This window comes from Eretmochelys imbricata, chromosome 3 (genome assembly GCF_965152235.1).
Source record: "Eretmochelys imbricata isolate rEreImb1 chromosome 3, rEreImb1.hap1, whole genome shotgun sequence".
Taxonomy (NCBI): Eukaryota; Metazoa; Chordata; order Testudines; family Cheloniidae; genus Eretmochelys; species Eretmochelys imbricata.
The window spans coordinates 139694676-139712409 of record NC_135574.1 but is presented as its reverse complement, the minus strand read 5'-3'; the positions used below and the strand labels follow the sequence as shown (position 1 = coordinate 139712409).

General features: G+C 40.2%; 1 protein-coding gene across 5 annotated transcripts in view; it reads left to right on the top strand.

Annotated features, from left to right (window-relative positions):
• CEP170 (centrosomal protein 170) overlaps positions 1-17734 on the top strand; it is a 186524-nt gene that overhangs the window by 127505 nt on the left and 41285 nt on the right. For all 5 annotated transcript variants that reach the window (XM_077813468.1, XM_077813464.1, XM_077813467.1 and 2 more), the window contains 2 exons: positions 1721-1847; positions 11361-13238. In XM_077813468.1, the coding sequence (XP_077669594.1) occupies positions 1721-1847; positions 11361-13238 (2005 nt within the window). The remainder of the gene's footprint in view (positions 1-1720; positions 1848-11360; positions 13239-17734) is intronic.

The window sequence follows — 17734 nt, the reverse complement described above, 5'->3', positions numbered from 1 at the left end:
TATTATTTCTATTTGTGAAGTCTAACCATGTAAATGATTTGGGGTTTTAAACATTTGAAGAAGAATTGAGTGGATGGGCTGACTCACAATTGTTAATAGAATATAGAATCTTTCACTTTAGACACTCAGTAAAATAGTTTGCTGATATTTGCTAATGTCTCAGGACTGTCAGATGATTTAGATGAAATATGTAGGAATCTTAGTCCAGTTCCTAGTGGGAAAATGACCATCACAATAGACCCTAACTGACACTCTGATTGGAAGTTCCAAGAATTCAGTGGACAATGGAGATTCAGCTAAATTCTCAAGACTGCAGGTAGCTCATCCAGATTCTTCATGAGGTATATTTGTGGGTGTCTCAGTTCCTCTACCTTAATCTATGATTACCACTGTTGTCTAGCTGGAGTTACCCATCTTCACTGGAGTTGTAAATTGTCAGTAAAATTGTTCTTTTAGACTCTTAAAGGTGAATTCCCTGCACACAATTCCCTCTCCCCCTCCCCTTTTATCCATCCTATTAGTCTTCATTAACTTCAGTAGAGCCTTTGGAGATATGATTTTTGTTTGTTTATGTGAATGAGTGAGATGCACAGACAGTGATGCTGTGGTATGTTAGATGAAATAGCAGTATTATAGTTGCATATTTAGAGACCTTTTCCAGAATAATCTTAAATTATACAACAGTAAAATTAAATTGAGTCCTGTAATTCAACACATAGACATAAGGACATGTCCTGTATAGAAGCCTAATATTAAAAGTCTAAACTTTGATTAAAAAGGAGAGCTAAGTAAATAGAAATCAAAGCTATTCAAGCATAGTTTCTCTCAGGATACTATCTTTTATGACCCTGTTCTTTCCAGATCATTGATTCCTTACATTGACAACAGTGATACCTCTAAGACAATCCTGGTTATCTTGTAAACCCAACCGTTTAATTTTTATCCAAACTAAAAAATATCCTCAGCTTTCTTTGTTTTCGCTACAAAAATGCAATTATCTTTTGATTCATACATGAAGCTATATTATTAGACTTTAATGATACACTTTATTTATAATTTACAGAGCCAGATACCTTTTCCAGTCACTTCACATTTTCATGTTGAAATACAGTTCCAGACACCTTTATCTTCAGACAGTTATGTTTACATATGCTACTAATACCCTCTATTTTTTGAAGCCCTCCAACTTATCTGGCTTCTACAATCCTTAAACTAGTCTTCCAGTCAGGGTCAATTTAATAGCTTCCCTTTTACTCTGGAGAAAATATCTGCCTTGCCCATTCGTGGTTTTTTTTTTTCTTTCCCCTGGAAAAAATATAATTTTTGAGTGGTAAAAGCCTTCTGCTAGCTCTACCTTTTTCAACAACTTCCTCTAAGTTCAGGAATGAAATAATCTCATTTCACCTAGGCATATATTCTTCCCATAGTATATATTGTTTGAATGTTCATCGCAGTAGAAAAATGTTGGGAACCACTGCCCAACCTGTAGTTGTTCTGCATCTGTCTAGAGCAATAAAGGATTTAAGACTGTCAATCCAGTATTAACATTAGGATTCTCCAAAATAAATTGAAATGAGTTCCTTTAATATTTGCACTTTCTATGAAAATAATTAAGATTTCAGACACATCTGAGTTTTGATAATATAACAGTTTATCAACTTTATATCACATATTTTTAAGCAAAATCTGCTGTTTCTTGTCCTATTCCTTTTTTTCTCAGGAAGGCTCTGCTGCATCTGGAAGTAAACGTTGGGTGTCCCAGTGGGCTAGTTTGGCTGCTAATCATACACAACATGACCAAGATGACCTAAGGTTGGAGTCCTCTGCACCTGCTCCTCTAGAAAATGGTAGGATAAGTTGTTGTCATCTTAATTTCTGTAGCAAAGAGTATATGGAAGCGAAGGACTTAGTTACACAACTAGACAAATAGTTTAGTTATCACCAGTACAATAGATTCATCATCAGTTACATTTCTGTTAAGACTTTAAAAACAACCAAAAAAAAGCCCCTCGTAATTATATTTTAGTGTGATATTGAATTAGTCTTTATATTAGGGCTGTCAATTAATCACAGTTTTAATCACGCTGTTAAACAATAGAATACCAATTGAAATTTATTAACTATTTTTGGATGTTTTTCTACCTTTTCAAATATAACGATTTAAATTACAATATAAATTTAAATATAAAGTGTACAGTGCTCACTTTATATTATTTTTATTACACTGTATGTGCATTGTAAAAATGATAAAAGAAATCGTATTTTTCAATACACCTCATACGAGTACCTTAATGCAATCTCTTTATCGTGAAAATGCAACTTACAAATGTCAGTTATTTTTTTTGTTACATAACTTCACTCAAAAACAAAACAATGTAAAACTTTAGAGCCTACAAATCCACTCAGTCCTACGTCTTATTCAGCCAATCGCTAAGAAAAACAAGTTTGTTTACATTTATGGGAAATAATGCTACCCATGTCTTATTTCAAATGTCACCAGAACAGGCATTCGCATGGCACTTTTGTAGCGAACATTGCAAGGTATTTACATGCCAGATATGCTAAACATTCGTATGCCCCTTCACGCTCTGGCCACCATTCCAGAGGATATGCTTCCATACTGATGACGCTCGTTAAAAAGTAATGTGTTAATTAAATTTTGACTGAACTCTTTGGAGGAGAATAGTATGTCTCCTGCTCTGTTTTACCAGCATTCTGCCATGCATTTCGTATTCTAGCAGTCTGGGATGGTGACCTAGCACATGTTGTTCATTTTAAGAACACTTTCACTGCAGATTTGGCAAAACGCAAAGAAGGTACCCAAGTGAGATTTCTAAAGATAGCTACAGTACTCAAACCAAGGTTTAAGAATCTGAAGTGCCTTCCAAAATCTGAGAGGGATAAGGCGTGGAGCATGCTTTCAGAAGTCTTAAAAGAGCAACACTCCGATGCGGAAACTACAGAACCCGACCCACCAAAAAAGAAAATCAACCTTCTGCTCGTGGCATCTGACTCAGATGATGAAAATGAACATGCGTCAGTCCGCACTGTTTTGGATTATCAAGCAGAACCCATCATCAGCATGGACGCATGTCCTCTGGAATGGAGGTTGAATCATGAAGGGACATACAAATCTTTAGCACATCTGGCATGTAAATATCTTGCAACGCCGGCTACAACAGTGCCATGCAAACACCCATTCTCACTTTCAGATGACATTGTAAGCAAGAAGTGGGCAGCATTGTCTCCTGCAAATGTAAACAAACTTGCTTGTCTGAGTGACTGGCTGAACAAGAAATAGGACTGAGTACACTTGTAAGCTCTCAACTTTTACATTGTTTTATTTTTAATGCAATTATTTTTTGTACATATTTCTACATTTGTATGTTCCACTTTCAGTATTTGTAATCAAAAATAAATATAAACTGAGCACTGTAGTCTTTGTATTCGGAGTTGTAATCAAAATCAATATATTTGAAAATGTAGAAAATAAATGGTATTCTATTATTGTTTAACAATGCAATTAATCGCAATTCATTTTTTTAATCTCTTAACAGCTCTACTTTATATTAATGATAAAATAGGCCGAACACTATAAAAAGAGTTTATTGGTACCGATATTGGGAAAATACAAAAGGAGATATTCATTTAAGCTTCCATTTGGATACGCTTGTCAAATCTTTTTATTAGTACAGTATATATCCCTTCCCATTGAGCTTTAGTGGACTGAACAGTAAACAATCAATCTGAAACTTCAACTGTACAATCCAGCTAAACGTTCTAAGCATAATTTGTTGTTGCTATCATCAGAATCCCTATGCAGTTGCCAAACCACATTATCCTGTCACTTCTGAGTGGCAAGTGTTCAGGCTCCCTCCTTCTTTTATTAACAACTTTGCCAGACGACTTGTTTATTTGAATATGCTGTTCCTTATGTTGTGCATTAAAATGTATATCTGACTGTGAAGGAGGTGATCCCTTTGTTTACTTTCTCTTCTTTTCATCTTTATTTGTAAAAGTTCAATGCAGAACACAGGGTTGATTATTTAAACACAGATACTTGAAAACCAAAGGTTCTAAGTGCAAGGTTTATAAGGTTATAAATGTAAAATTCTGCCCAGGTTTCTTTTTGTTCTTTGTTTTATGGTGCTAGCACAATTGAGGCTTCATCTGTGACTAGAGCTCTTAAATGCTGTGATGATAATGATGTATTTAAATTCGTACAGTAAATATTACATATTTATATATGCATTACTGGAAAATGGACTGGAAATCACAAGACGATATAGTCTCCCTGAGTTTTCCAACTATTGAAATGAGCATACTGTTAATTGACTAGGAACTCATTAGCTACTACTCCAGTGCTTTAGCTGTGTTGCTGTCCTGCAATCCAGGCATGTCTTTTTTTTTGGTCGTTCATGACAACTTCGTTGCTAGTGACACAGAAATGAATGTAATATCAAAATTCCACCCTAAAGCAATGCTGCTTTCCCAAAGGCACAGTATTCTCCTGCAATCATGGTGGCTGCAATGCAAGGATAATATCTTGGAGGAATTTTCTGCTGGGTTAATTTAGGAGTTGGTGTGCATGACTTCATTATGAAAAATGTCTGACTTCTTTGGTCTCAGATAACTACAGAAAGATATTACAAATAGAAGTATTTAGCACCTGGTATTCCACAACACACACTACCAGCAACTAGCACATTTGCAAAGGGTAGTGTCCAGAGAGCTGTTACTGGAAATGCTGAGTTAAATGAATATTTCTCTCTACTTTTACTGTAGTTAATATTTATTGTAGAAATGTCTAAATATATCTTCTTCTTTGAGTGCTGCTCCCTATGAGTCCAGAAATTTTTCAGCATCCATTGACCCACATATGCACAGTGGCTTCCCTCATACTCAAAGAGTAGAAGAGGCAGTAGAAGAGGATCGATGCCTCTCCAGTTCCTTCTTGCCGCCCCATGGCCTGAGTCAGAATCATGTCTTCCTTCACTCCGTGCATTACCTGTAAAGTAAACTCATTGTAAATAGGTTTAAATTTTAGCTTAGTAGTTATAGTTAGTATACCATTCGGGGGAAATCCTCCCCAGTCCCAAAACTATGGACCTGCAGAAATGTTGGAGATTTTTTCCCTGCTGTGGTACCCACAGGGATGGCTCAAACACCTTCTATCACCACACTGCACGCTGGTAAAAGAGAGCGGAGCTGCCCCCGACGCACCTCAGTTCCTTCTTACCCCCAGTGACAGTTGTCAGAACAATCCAGACTTGTTAATTCAAGTGCTTTCCTCTCTCCTTTCTCTATAAAGATCCTATTTGTTGTAGATTAGTGGTTTCTTAGTTATAGTTAGTTTAGACAATTTTAGTGCTAGATTTCCATTTTTGGGATTTTTTTTTTTTACCACTTTTTATCTTTTGGTACCAATATCAGTACCAGAACAATGCCTCATTCAGTGGGATTTAAGTCCTCCTGGACCTGTGCAAAGTCCATACTGGTCAGCAATCCACATCTGGCCTGCTTAAAATGTTTGGGGGAATCCCATGTTAGTAACAAATGTTACATTTGCAAAGATTCAAGCCCTGCTCAAAAAAAAACAGGGTGGGGAGGCTTGTGTGCTTGCCTAAGGACGCAGCACTTTGACTCCTGTTGGAATTATCACATGGAGAAATTGCCCCAAGTTTATCAACATCGATACAGGGCGCTTCATTGGAGATGCTGTCTGGTCCTCAGGATCATTCCCTCGTACTGAAGAAAAGGCTTAGGCCTTTCTCAAGTTCAGTTCCTTGCTCAACTGAGTCAGTCCTGAAGCCAGACAGAGGCAGACACTCGAAGTGTTCAGGGGAGAGACCCTGCTTGAACGCTTTGTCTCCCGAAAGGATTGTCACCTCCAGAGTCTGTGCCAGGTCTGTCGAGGTCATCCCCTGAAAACTCTCAGCTAGGAACAATTACCTGGCTAAGTGGAAGCACTTCAGCAGAAGTGGGCACCCCGGAGTATCTTCTAGATCTAAAACAGAGTTTGACTATTAGATGTACAAGGATGTATATGACAGTTATTTCAGCCTTCCACATCTTGATGGGTAATAGATCCTTTTTCTCAACCCATTGTCACCTGATTCCTGAAGGGCTTGGTCAGATTATAGCCACATATACGAGACCCCATCCCTCAAGATCTGAATTTAGTCCTAACAAAATTGATAGGGCCTCCCTTCAAGCCCCTTGCCACTTTCCATAAAGGTAGCATTTTTGGTGACTATTACCTCAGGCAGAAGGGTGGGCAAGTTGAGAGCTTTGGTACAGGTTTTTATAAGGATAAAGTTTATATCCACCATCGCCCAAAATTTCGCATGAAAGTAGTCTTTAATTTCCATGTTAACCCAGCAATTTATTTGCCCACATTCTTTCCAAAACCCCATGTGCATAGGGATGAGGAAAAGCTTCACATGGCTGTGAGAAGGGTTTTAGCTTTCTACCTGGAGTGGGCTAAATCTTGTTAGATCTTCTGTTCAGTGGTTTGTTACAGACAGACATAAGGGCCAACCAGATTCCACTTGGAGAATCTCAACCCAGATCTCTTAGTGCATTCGTTTATGCTAGCAACTGGCTAATACAATCCCGCCAGCTAGAGTGTTGACACATTCTACTCGAGTGCAGGCAGCTTTTGCAGCTTTCTTGGTGCAAGTGCTGATCACAGACATTTGTAAAGCAGCAACCTATTCATCACTCCACATTTTTGCTTCTCGTTGTGGCATTCTCTGTCAGTCCAGTTTCAGATGGATCATCTTACAATCACTCTTCAGGTAGGCTCTGAACGCACCTCCATGTATGTTTGCTTGTGAGTCACTTAGAGTGGAATGGACATGTGCAATCACTCAGAGAAGAAAGAAGGGTTACCTACCTTTCTATAACTGTTCTTAGAGATGTGTTGCACATGTGCGTTCAATGACCCACCCACCTTCCCCTCTCTGTCAGAGTCTGTCTGGAACAAAGGAACTGAGGGAGGATCAGGAAAGCTCTGCTTTTATAGCAGCACACAGTGGTGCATAGCAACAGGGAACCACCCCAGTGGCTACCACTGAGAGGAAAAAATCTTTGAAATTTGTGCATCGGGCATGTGCACACCTAAATTGGAATGGACATGTGCAGCACATCTCAAAGCACAACAGTTATGGAAAGGTAAGTAACTGTTTTTTTCACCCCAATAATCTTTATGGTAGGCTGTTACTGTTCCAGGGTGAGCTGTACTTTTGATCTCTCACTCAGTTTCTCCATGCACATTTTTTCAAAGTGACAGGTCTGCACCCCCCGTACTTCTCTCAGGATGGAATCCTTTTAGACTGGGTCCCCAGGTCATGGCACCCCTGTTAAAAACTGCATGCTCAGAAGGTCCAAATCGATTTTGGCCCCTCCATCCAGGAGCCTGAGACCAATATGAAAGGGCATTGACAGAGAACAGCTTGTTCCAAACAGAGTACTACCTATTTATCCACAGGAAAACAACAGAGGAAGCAATAATAGCAATGAAACAGCAAAACACCTATATGCATATTATCTTAACTAAACCTTTTCCTTACCTTGCAAGTTTAGGTAGTGCCCCCCCCCCCACGCCCTTGGCCAGGGAGGCCACTTGTCCAGTATTGAGAGGTTTGTCCCCTGTCCAGTACAGGGACAAAATTGGATGGGGGATGCCATTTTTAAGAGCATGCTGCTCCACCCACCTCACCTGGCATGGGGTGGTCCTAAAAATAGTGGGACCTCCGCCCCCTACCCCCCGTCCAGCGTGATTTTGCATGCTCTGTGTGTGCAAGGTCATGCCAGCGGATGCAGGCCCATGCTGTTCCCAGAAGCACTGGAATATCTGCTATTCCAGAAATGTGTGAGTGTCCACCTTATCCTTGTTCAAGGCATTGCCCCTCCCCCCACCCCTGCAGCATTGGGGCTGAACAAGGTAGACTATGGTCTTGTAGCCTCTACCTTTGTCTGATCCTTCAGTTAGTATCTCTTCCCAATCACAGACAGTCTTTTATCCATTTCAAAGTCCCTCTGTCCTGGGACACCTGAACCTGGTCAATCTTCCCGACTGGGATGGAGGCAGACTTCAGTAGTGGATTCATTATATTGTTCATTTGAGAGCAAGCAATTGGGACTTTCTACAGCCATTGTCTTTGGGTGCCTGCAGACCAAAACTAAGATTGATTTAACCCTGTGTTAACTTTTAGCGAGCAACACCTTTCTGTCTTGGTATTTTGCAAGTTGACCACGCTCTTCTTTTCCTCCTATGTGGCATTGTCTACCCTGGACAAATGTGTTGTATTAGAAATAGTATTAAATAGCACAACATTAAATACGATTTTGCCCACAGAGTGGACAAGGACATTTAAAAACATGTTAGTTGGTCATGGGAGGATCTCCAGTAATGGAGTCTTTCATAAGTGAGGTGCTGATGGTTCTTATTCTCAGGGAGGCAGGGAAAGATGTTTAATGGTGGACTAAACAGTGTCTGAAACAAGACTTTGAGTACTCTGGGGTTTCATAGAAAAAATATTTTTTCTATGTGGTTCCAGGCTGCAAGGCCAAATGGCACAAAGCCCTCAAAGTACATATTCCAGCCAGCAATTGAGTCACAGAGGATCTCTTTATTACACAAAGCTGAGGGGAAAGGAGCTGGGGCAGATTCAGTCTTATCAGCTTGATGAGGCCACTACAGACAGAGACATTGATGGCTTCTTTTTGCATTAAGTGAAGTCAGCAAAAGTATCAAAATAGGGCAATATTAGTGAGCTGTTGAACTTCCGTGTTGGACATGCTCACTTTTTATGCCTAAAAGCAGTGGAAATAAATGGATTTCTGACCAGCTTCTGCAGAGCAATTTTGCACAGCGTGTAGGATTCGAGGGACTGGAAACCCCAGAACGCCCACACAATTAAAGTACTGGAGTGGTAGGTCCCATCTTTCCTGTCATTATTCTCAGACTTACAGGGGTAAATCTTTTTTGTTTTTCTTACAATTTTTTCTCTTTAGTTTTAAAAACATGAGCTACCAGCTCTGTGATCCTGCCTGAGCCTAAAGACTGTAGCAGACTTCATGAGAGACACCGTTTAAGCTTAAGTAATTTGGAGTTTGCTAACGGCCTTTGAACTTACTAGGTTCAAGAAGTATCAGGTTGTTTCAGCAATGCAGCTTTACAATTAATGATTGCCCTGAGAAAAGCAGATTTACTGTGCATTTACAACAGCCACAATATCATAACTTCTATAGTTGTTTGCAGTATTGTAGCCGTCATCATGATATCGGAGAGAGAGGCTTACACAGAGTTTGACAGCTTGTCCCTTTCGCCAACAGAAGTTGGTCCACCTTCTCTCTCTAACAACTCCTATAGTCTATTAAGAATCTGGGTCCTGCGGGGTGCCAGTAACATAAACAAAAGTCCTTAAATGTTTCATAGAATTAGAAATGTAAAGATGGAAAAGACCTGTTAGATCACCTAGACCGGGGTGGGCAAACTTTTTGGCCCAAGAGCCACATCTGGTTGGGGAAATTGTATGTAGGGCCATGAATGTAGGGCTGGGGCAGGGGGTTGGGATGCAGGAGGGAGTGCGGGGTATGGGGGGGGTTGTGGTGTGCAGGAAGGGGTTCAGGGCAAGGGGTTGGGGTGCAGGAAGGGGCTCTGGGCAGGGGCTTGGGGTGCAGGAGGGGTGTGGCAGGGGGATCAGGGCAGGGAGTTGGGGTGTGGGGGGGTGTGGAGTGTGGGAGGGGGCTCAGAGTAGGGGATTGGGGTGCAGGAGGGGTGTGGCAGGGGTTTCAACGCAGGGGCTTAGGGGGCTCAGGGCAGGGGGTTGGGGTGCAGGAGAGGTTTGGGGTGCAGGCTCCAGCTCAGCGCCACTTACCTCAAGTGGCTCTGGGGTGGCAACGGCACGCAGTGGGGCTAAGGCAGGCTCCCTACCTGCCCTGGTCCCGCGCCACTTCTGGAAGTGGCCAGCATGTCCAGCAGTGGCTCCTGAGGGTGGGGCGGGGCAGGCAGCTCTGCCGCACGCTGCCCTTGCCTGTGGGTACTACCCCTGAAGCTCCCATTGGCCGCGGTTCCCAGCTGATGGGAGCTGTGGGGGGTGGTCCTTGCAGGCAAGGGCAGCACACGGAGCCCTCTGCTCTCCCCCTCCCCCAGGGGCTGCAGGGATGTGGTGCCGGCCACTTCCGGGAGCGGCGTGGGACCAGGGCAGGCAGGGAGCCTGCCTTAGCCCCACTGTGCCACAGGGCTGGCAATCCCGCGAGCTGGATTGAAAGCCCTGACTGGCTGGATCCAACCCGCAGGCCATAGTTTGCCCGTCCCTGATCTAGATGCAGTGGATCTCCAGCTTTTTCATTCTGCAGACCACTTAGAATCCCAGAATCATAGAATATCAGGGTTGGAAGGGACCTCAGGAGGTCATCTAGTCCCACCCCCTGCTCAAAGCAGGACCAATCCCCAACTAAATCATCCCAGCCAGGGTTTTGTCAAGCCTGACTGTCTCCCATAGACCTACCTTCTTTCCCATCACCCAAATTCTACTCTGCTTGAATTTCAAATTGTTTAGTTGTGTATACAGCCAGGAAAGACTGAGGGCTACTGGTGGCCCATACTCAACAGTTTGAGAGCCAATTTTCTGGTCTTAGATTTTCAACCTTGCGGTCATGAATGCAAGGTGGTTCACAAGTGGGTGACTGTTCGGTCACAGCCAAAATTTGCCAGTTGTGGGAGGAAAATAAGCCTATTTGTTAGCAAGCAGATACCAGGACCAAGAGAGAAGAAGATTTCTCTCTCTCTTCATATTCCTGCCTTCCTCCCACTGTAGTTTTTCACCTCCTTTTCCCAACTATGCAACACACCAAGTTCCAGGGAAGATGCTGCTTAAAGGTAACATGTAGCTCTGTGTATTTGGTTGTTAGGGGATCCCTGTACGAAACCACAGCTGACACACACAAGAATTCCATTACTTTGACAGATGTTCATTTCATATCAGTGCTTTGATGTGTGCTACAAAGGCTTGTCACAGAGTGAAATATTCCCTTGTTTGTATCAGAACCTTCATGAACCATACTGTAGCATAAAAGTATTTTTATTAATAGATATTTTTCTCCAGTATCTTAAAATGTCTGTTATGTGATTAATAGATTGGTGAAAGTAATTGACTATTTTACGTAATCTACTGTGTCGTGGTTTAGGAGGACTTTTAAATGTCACTTCACAAAAGACAAAGTTCCAGTTCTCTGTGCAATAGAAATACTGTATTTTCTTAATTACTTCTGTGTAGCCTTAAGAATGCATGTTTCCATTGGCAGATTTAGTCACTCATTTCCAAGAGGTTTTTTCATTCTGTTTTTAGATACTGACATCAGTGAATCTGGTATTTCAGTTAGAAGTACTAGCTCAGCCACTTCTGTGACTAGCCAAGGCGAGCGAAAGAGGAGAACACTTCCACAGCTTCCAAAAGAGGAAAAAGCCACTGAAAGTTCAAGAGCAAAGGTTACACCTCATCAGAGATCGGAGATAGGTGAAAAACAAGACACAGAACTTCAAGAGAAAGAAACTCCAACTCATGCATCCCAAAAAGAAATGCCACAAGATGCAGGTAGTAGGAGCATGGCTAAGGCAAACAGGACAATGAATGGCCTTTCTCCTAAACCTGGTGGAGACGACAAATTGTCTTCTCACCCCATTAGCTGCTCTTCTTCCAGTAAAGAGAAAAGTGAAATTGTCAGGGAAACTTCAGTTGTAAAGCAAGCTTTAGCTAAAATTCAACAGCAAGAACAAAAGGAGCAGGCACATAGGACTTCAACTAAAGTGTCTTCAGCTAAACTTATTGCCAGTAAAGTTGAGAAGGGTAGAGAGGAGACACCTACTCCACATAAAATGTTGGATAATCATCAAGAAAAAGCCCCAGGACATTCTACAAGTAAAGCAGAAATGAAGATTGTACAAAGTGAAGGAAAAAGAAAAAAAACAGAGGAAATTATAAAAGGCCAAACTCCAAAAGGATTAGGAGGAGAGAAGAAAGAACCTTCAAAACCGTTAGTGAGACAAGGCAGCTTTACTATAGATAAACCTAGCACAAATATACCTATAGAACTTATTCCTCATATTAATAAACAAACTGGATCTACTCCCCCTTCGTTTGCTTTTACCTCCACAAACAGAATACGTGAGAGAAGTGATTCTGTGGACACTGATTCTAGTCTGGATACAACACTTATTTTAAAAGACACAGAAGCAGTAATGGCATTCCTTGAAGCTAAATTACGAGAAGAAAACAAAACAGATGAAGGACCTGAAACTCCTAGCTATAACAGAGATAATTCCATATCGCCCGAGTCAGATGTAGACACCGCTAGCACAATCAGTCTGGTTACTGGTGACACTGAAAGAAAAACCACTCAAAAGCGAAAGAGCTTTACTACCCTCTATAAAGATAGATGTTCCACTAGTTCTCCTTCCAAGGATGTTTTAAAATCTTCCTCTGCAACAAATGCTAGAGAAAAGATAGAAAAGAAAACTAAAAGCCGATCTTCAGATGCTGGTTCAAGAGCAGAGGGTCGTAAATATGTACAACCCAGTGGAAGAATGAGGCAACCTTCAGTAGATTTAACAGATGATGACCAAACATCTAGTGTACCTCATTCTGCCATATCTGATATCTTGTCATCTGACCAGGAAACTTACTCTGGCAAATCACATGGAAGGGGTCATTTTACCTCTGCAGATGAACTCTTACATTCCAAAATGGAAGGCAGTAAGTCAGCTAAATCAAAGACCTCTCCTGTTACAACTGGGCAATCCAGTAAATCAACCACTCTTCCAAGGCCTCGTCCCACAAGGACTTCTCTCTTGCGCAGAGCACGACTCGGTGAAGCCTCGGATAGCGAACTTGCTGATGCAGATAAAGCTTCAGTGGCTTCTGAAGTGTCCACTACAAGTTCTACATCAAAGCCTCCATCAGGAAGGAGAAATATCTCCAGAATTGACTTACTTGCCCAACCACGCAGAACTAGGCTCGGTTCTTTATCAGCACGTAGTGACTCTGAAGCCACAATAACTAGAAGCACTGTCTCATCTCGTACTACAGAAGCTATCATTAGAAGTGGTGGAAGATTGACACCATCAGCAGACAGTAGTAAAGTTTCTGCTAGAACTAGAGCTAATAGCATTTCTCGACTTTCTGATTCTAAATCCAAATCATTGACCTCCGCCCATAATTCTCCATCAGGTATGTGAGACTATTTGGATTTAGTCTTTTTCAGTACTTGATATTTTGTTGAGCTTTTCTCTTTTTATAAGTGTTAAACTAATGGTGCTTTATTATGAAGCATTAGCTCAAACTTTAGTTGAAGGAGTCCTCCTCTTTTGAGAAAGAAGCTCCATTAGTTATCGTTGCAGATATTTTTTAATTTAATACAGAGGACAAGAGATTTTAATTCCTTAGCCATTTGGTTTATAATTTTTACTGGAAACTTCTAACCAACTATAGTATCTGAGGTTCTCAAATGCTACAGTGATTGACGTAGTACAAAAATGTAGATAAACTAGGAGCCTCTTTTGCTTGGGTCAGAATCTAAAAGTTTAGAAGGTCAGCAGCACTGTTCAATGAGGTAAAAACTAGGAAATGTGTTTGAAAGTTTGTAAGTATGCAAAACTATGTGTGCAGTCTGAGGAAGGCATGGAGCATCAACAAAATAAATGTAAGGTAATTTAAGATTTGCTTCTAAAAGTACAAAAGTGTAATTTAATTACAAAAAAATACAAAGTAAGAAGTAACTAATAGAAATATACTTCTAAACACAAAAATACTGAATGAAATATTCCAACACTAAACGGCTTGTGTGTTATCCCAAATCTGTTTCACTCTCAAGGGCTTCAGGCCTGTCCTAGAACAATTTCTGATACTTATTGCTATGTGAAAAGAGGATCTGTATTTACAGGGACCAGATCTCTTCTTCCTCTCAGGTCACTTATTGTCAAAATTGTTGATTCAGCCTCTCTGACATCTCCCCTATTATTTAATATTTAAATGAAAAAATATTACAATTAATAGTTTTGAGCCTACCATTTTAATGGTAATCTTGTTAAAAACTGACATATGACAATGGAAGAAAAGGCAATGTAAGAGATTGTTAGCTAGTTTTCAAGTATCTGACACAACTAGTTAAACAACCTAAAGAAGAATGCTTATGTTTAAATGTCACTTTGTTTATCAGATTATTCATGGTAACTAGTGCTTTTCTCACCTTTTGAACTTTAATACTGCTGAGTACAGATTTTTCTTCAAAAGCACCAGATGACATATTTGTTGTACTTGAATGGCTTCTTTGCATTCACTGATGTGAAGGGTCATCAGTACAATGTATTATACTTCCCATCTCCACCTGTTATACAAACATTTCTATATTTTTTTACACACTGACTATTTTTTTTATACAAACCAAGCTGTTTTGGCAAAACCATTGCCATTGCTGATATATAACTAGCATATTTAGTAGTTAGTAACATCTGTTGTGCTGCTCATCAATATTTATTGCCTTGAGAGGTAAATACTGGTGAAATCACAGGTTAATTTAGGAGAAATCTATTCCTTGAACAATAAATCTTAACGTTCACTGTAATGTGAAGTCACATGTATTGTTATATTCTGAATGTTGTCATCAGAAATACCAATAATCCTCATGAATTCAAGTGAAACAAACAAACAAAAAAATAATACCCCAAGCCACCTACCCTAATACTGTACTTTAAAAGGGAGATGAAGGTATTTTTCCCAGCATATTATCTGTCTGGCTATTTATATCAGGCACATTTAGTACTAATGGTTCAATCAGAATCTGAGATTTGTGTGTCCAGGAGACTGACTGTAACATCAGTTCAGACAAAACAATTACTTCTGAGGAGCCAGTTAGGTTGCCTTAATTTACAAGGTTGATTTAATTAACATTAGTTATCATTATTCCATTAGCTATCATTATTCCATACCTGGTGGTATTGACCCTTGAAGAGGTAAACACTAGAAATTTCTTGTTTTGTCATACTATTTTCTGTTTTCAACAAAAGCATGAGTCAGGAGGAGGGTTTTTTTGTGAAAATATGAACTACAATGTGCTTACTGACTTCCGTATAACTGTTATAGTTAAGTATTCAGCTACTTTAACAATGGGGAATGCTTTAATGTGTTATAGCTCTCAATCCTGCAATGTGCTTGTTGATTTAACTGCATTCCATGGTCAGAACCTACTGCGGTTTTTGTAGAAAATATTCTCAGTTTCAAAGGGAAAAGCTGAAAAGCTTGCCACCTTATGAGGTATCTATCCCAAGCTAACCAAACAGATAAAAAGGGCACACAACCATTGTTTAGAACATTTGCAGTAGAAAGACTACTTCTCTTTAAAAAAACAAAACGTCATTATCAACACTAAAAAAAAAGAAGTATTTGTGGCACCTTAGAGCCTAACAAATTTATTGTAGCTTACGAAAGCTTTTGCTCAAATAAATTCCTTATTCTCTAAGGTGCCACAAGTATTCCTTTTCTTTTTGTGAATACAGATTAACACGACTGCTACTCTGAAACGTGTCATTATAAACACTAACATTTATGGAAAACAAAAGTTTCAGTGTAAAGTGTAAACAAATAAAAAAGCAGTTAACAAAACAGTCAAAGCCAATATCAGAGAGAAAATATGGTCTAATGAACACTTCAGGCACTATGTAATATCAATAAGGAATATACTGCTACTTGGGAGTTAGGAGTTATGGTTTCATTTGTATCTGTTTCACAAACTTACTTTGTGACTTGTGGCCATGCTACTATGAGCATGTGTACATTACAAAAATGTGTGTCTGTGTAGCTGTCCTGGTGTAACAGTCCATAATGTATACAGAACCCTAGTCACACTGTACCTCTATTTGCCTCATTCTGAAATGGTGACAGTCGTTGCCCACCTGAGCAGGTTGTTAGGATGCTTCGTTCATTATTTTATTAATTTGTAAAGTCATTTAAAGACCATTAGAGGAAAGTGTTATATATAAGGAGTTGGAATTATCTTAAGCCACAGTTGCAGAAACTATTTGAATCCTGCATACCAAGCAAGGGGGAAAATTTGTAGGGAAGGGTTGCAGTGCAAGTTGAATGAGCAAGCATCTCAAACAGGTTATTAAAAGAAAGCTTATAAAGAATGGAAGATGGGATGGATCAGCAAGGAAAGCTACCTCTTGGAGATCAGAAAGTGTAGGGGAAAAGTGAGAACTGCCAAAAGCCAAGCAGAATTGGACCTTTCAAAGGAAATTAAAACCAATAGTAAAAGGTTCTGTAGCCATATAAATAAAAAGAAAACAATTAAAGAAGAAGTGGGCCCGCTAAGTACTGAGGATGGGGTGAAGATTAGAGACAATCTAGGCATGGCCCAACACCTAAACATAAGAACATAAAAACGACCATATTGGGTCCGACTAAAGGTCCATCTATCCCAGTATCTTATCTTATGACAGTGGGCAATGCCAGGTGCTTCAGAGGGAATGAACAGAACTAGTAATCATCAAGTGATCCATTCCCTGTCACCCATCCCAGCTTCTGGCAAACAGAGGCTAGGGACACCATCCCTGCCCATCCTGGCTAATAACCATTGATGGACCTATTCTCCCTGAACTTCTCTAGGTTTTTTTAACCTTTTTTATAGTCAGACAAATACTTTGCCTCAGGTTTTAATAACCGTATGGAGGAGCTTGGGGTAGTGGCAGGGTGGCTAATGGAAATGAGGATATGGAGGTAGAAATTACCACATCTGATGTGGAAGTCAATTTTCAAGAAGTTTAGTGAGACCAAACTGGGGGATCCAGATAATCTCCATCCAAAAATATTAAAGAAACTGGTAGATGAAATTGCAAGCCCAATAGCAAAGATTTTTAATGATTCCATAAATACAGGGGGCGTACCCTATGACTGGAGAAAACACATTGGGGAAGAAAACTACTAGAGCCTCCCCTGTGATAGTGCTTGGGGTGTGCTATAGACTGCCAGGATCTAATTTGGATATGGATAGAGCCCTCTTTAATGTTTTTAATTAAGTAAATACTAATGGAAACTGTGTGATCATGGGAGACTTTAACTTCCTAGATATAGACTGGAGGACAAGTGCTAGTAATAATAATAGGGCTCAGATTTTCCTAGATGTGATAGCTGATGGATTCCTTCATCAAATAGTTGCTGAACCGACAAGAGGGGGTGCCATTTTAGATTTGGTTTTGGTGAGTAATGGGGACCTCATAGAAGAAATGGTTGTAGGGGACAACCTTGGTTCAAGTGATCATGAGCTAATTCAGTTCAAACTGAATGGAAGGATAAACAAAAATAAATCTGCGACTAGGATTTTTTATTTCAAAAGCGTTAACTTTCAAAAATTAAGGAAATTAGTTACAGAAGTGGATTGGACAGAAGAATTTATGGATCTAAAGGCAGAGGAGGCCTGGGATTACTTCAAGCCAAAGCTGCAGAAGCTATCAGAAGCCTGCATCCCAAGAAAGGGGAAGAAATTCATAGGCAGGAGTTGTAGACCAAGCAGGATGAGCAAGCATCTCAGAGAGGTGATTAAGAAAAAGCAAAAAGCATACAGGGAGTGGAAGATGGGAGGGATCAGCAAGGAAAGCTACCTTATTGAGGTCAGAACATGTAGGGATAAAGTGAGAAGGACCTTGCAAAAGGAATTAAAACCAATAGTAAAA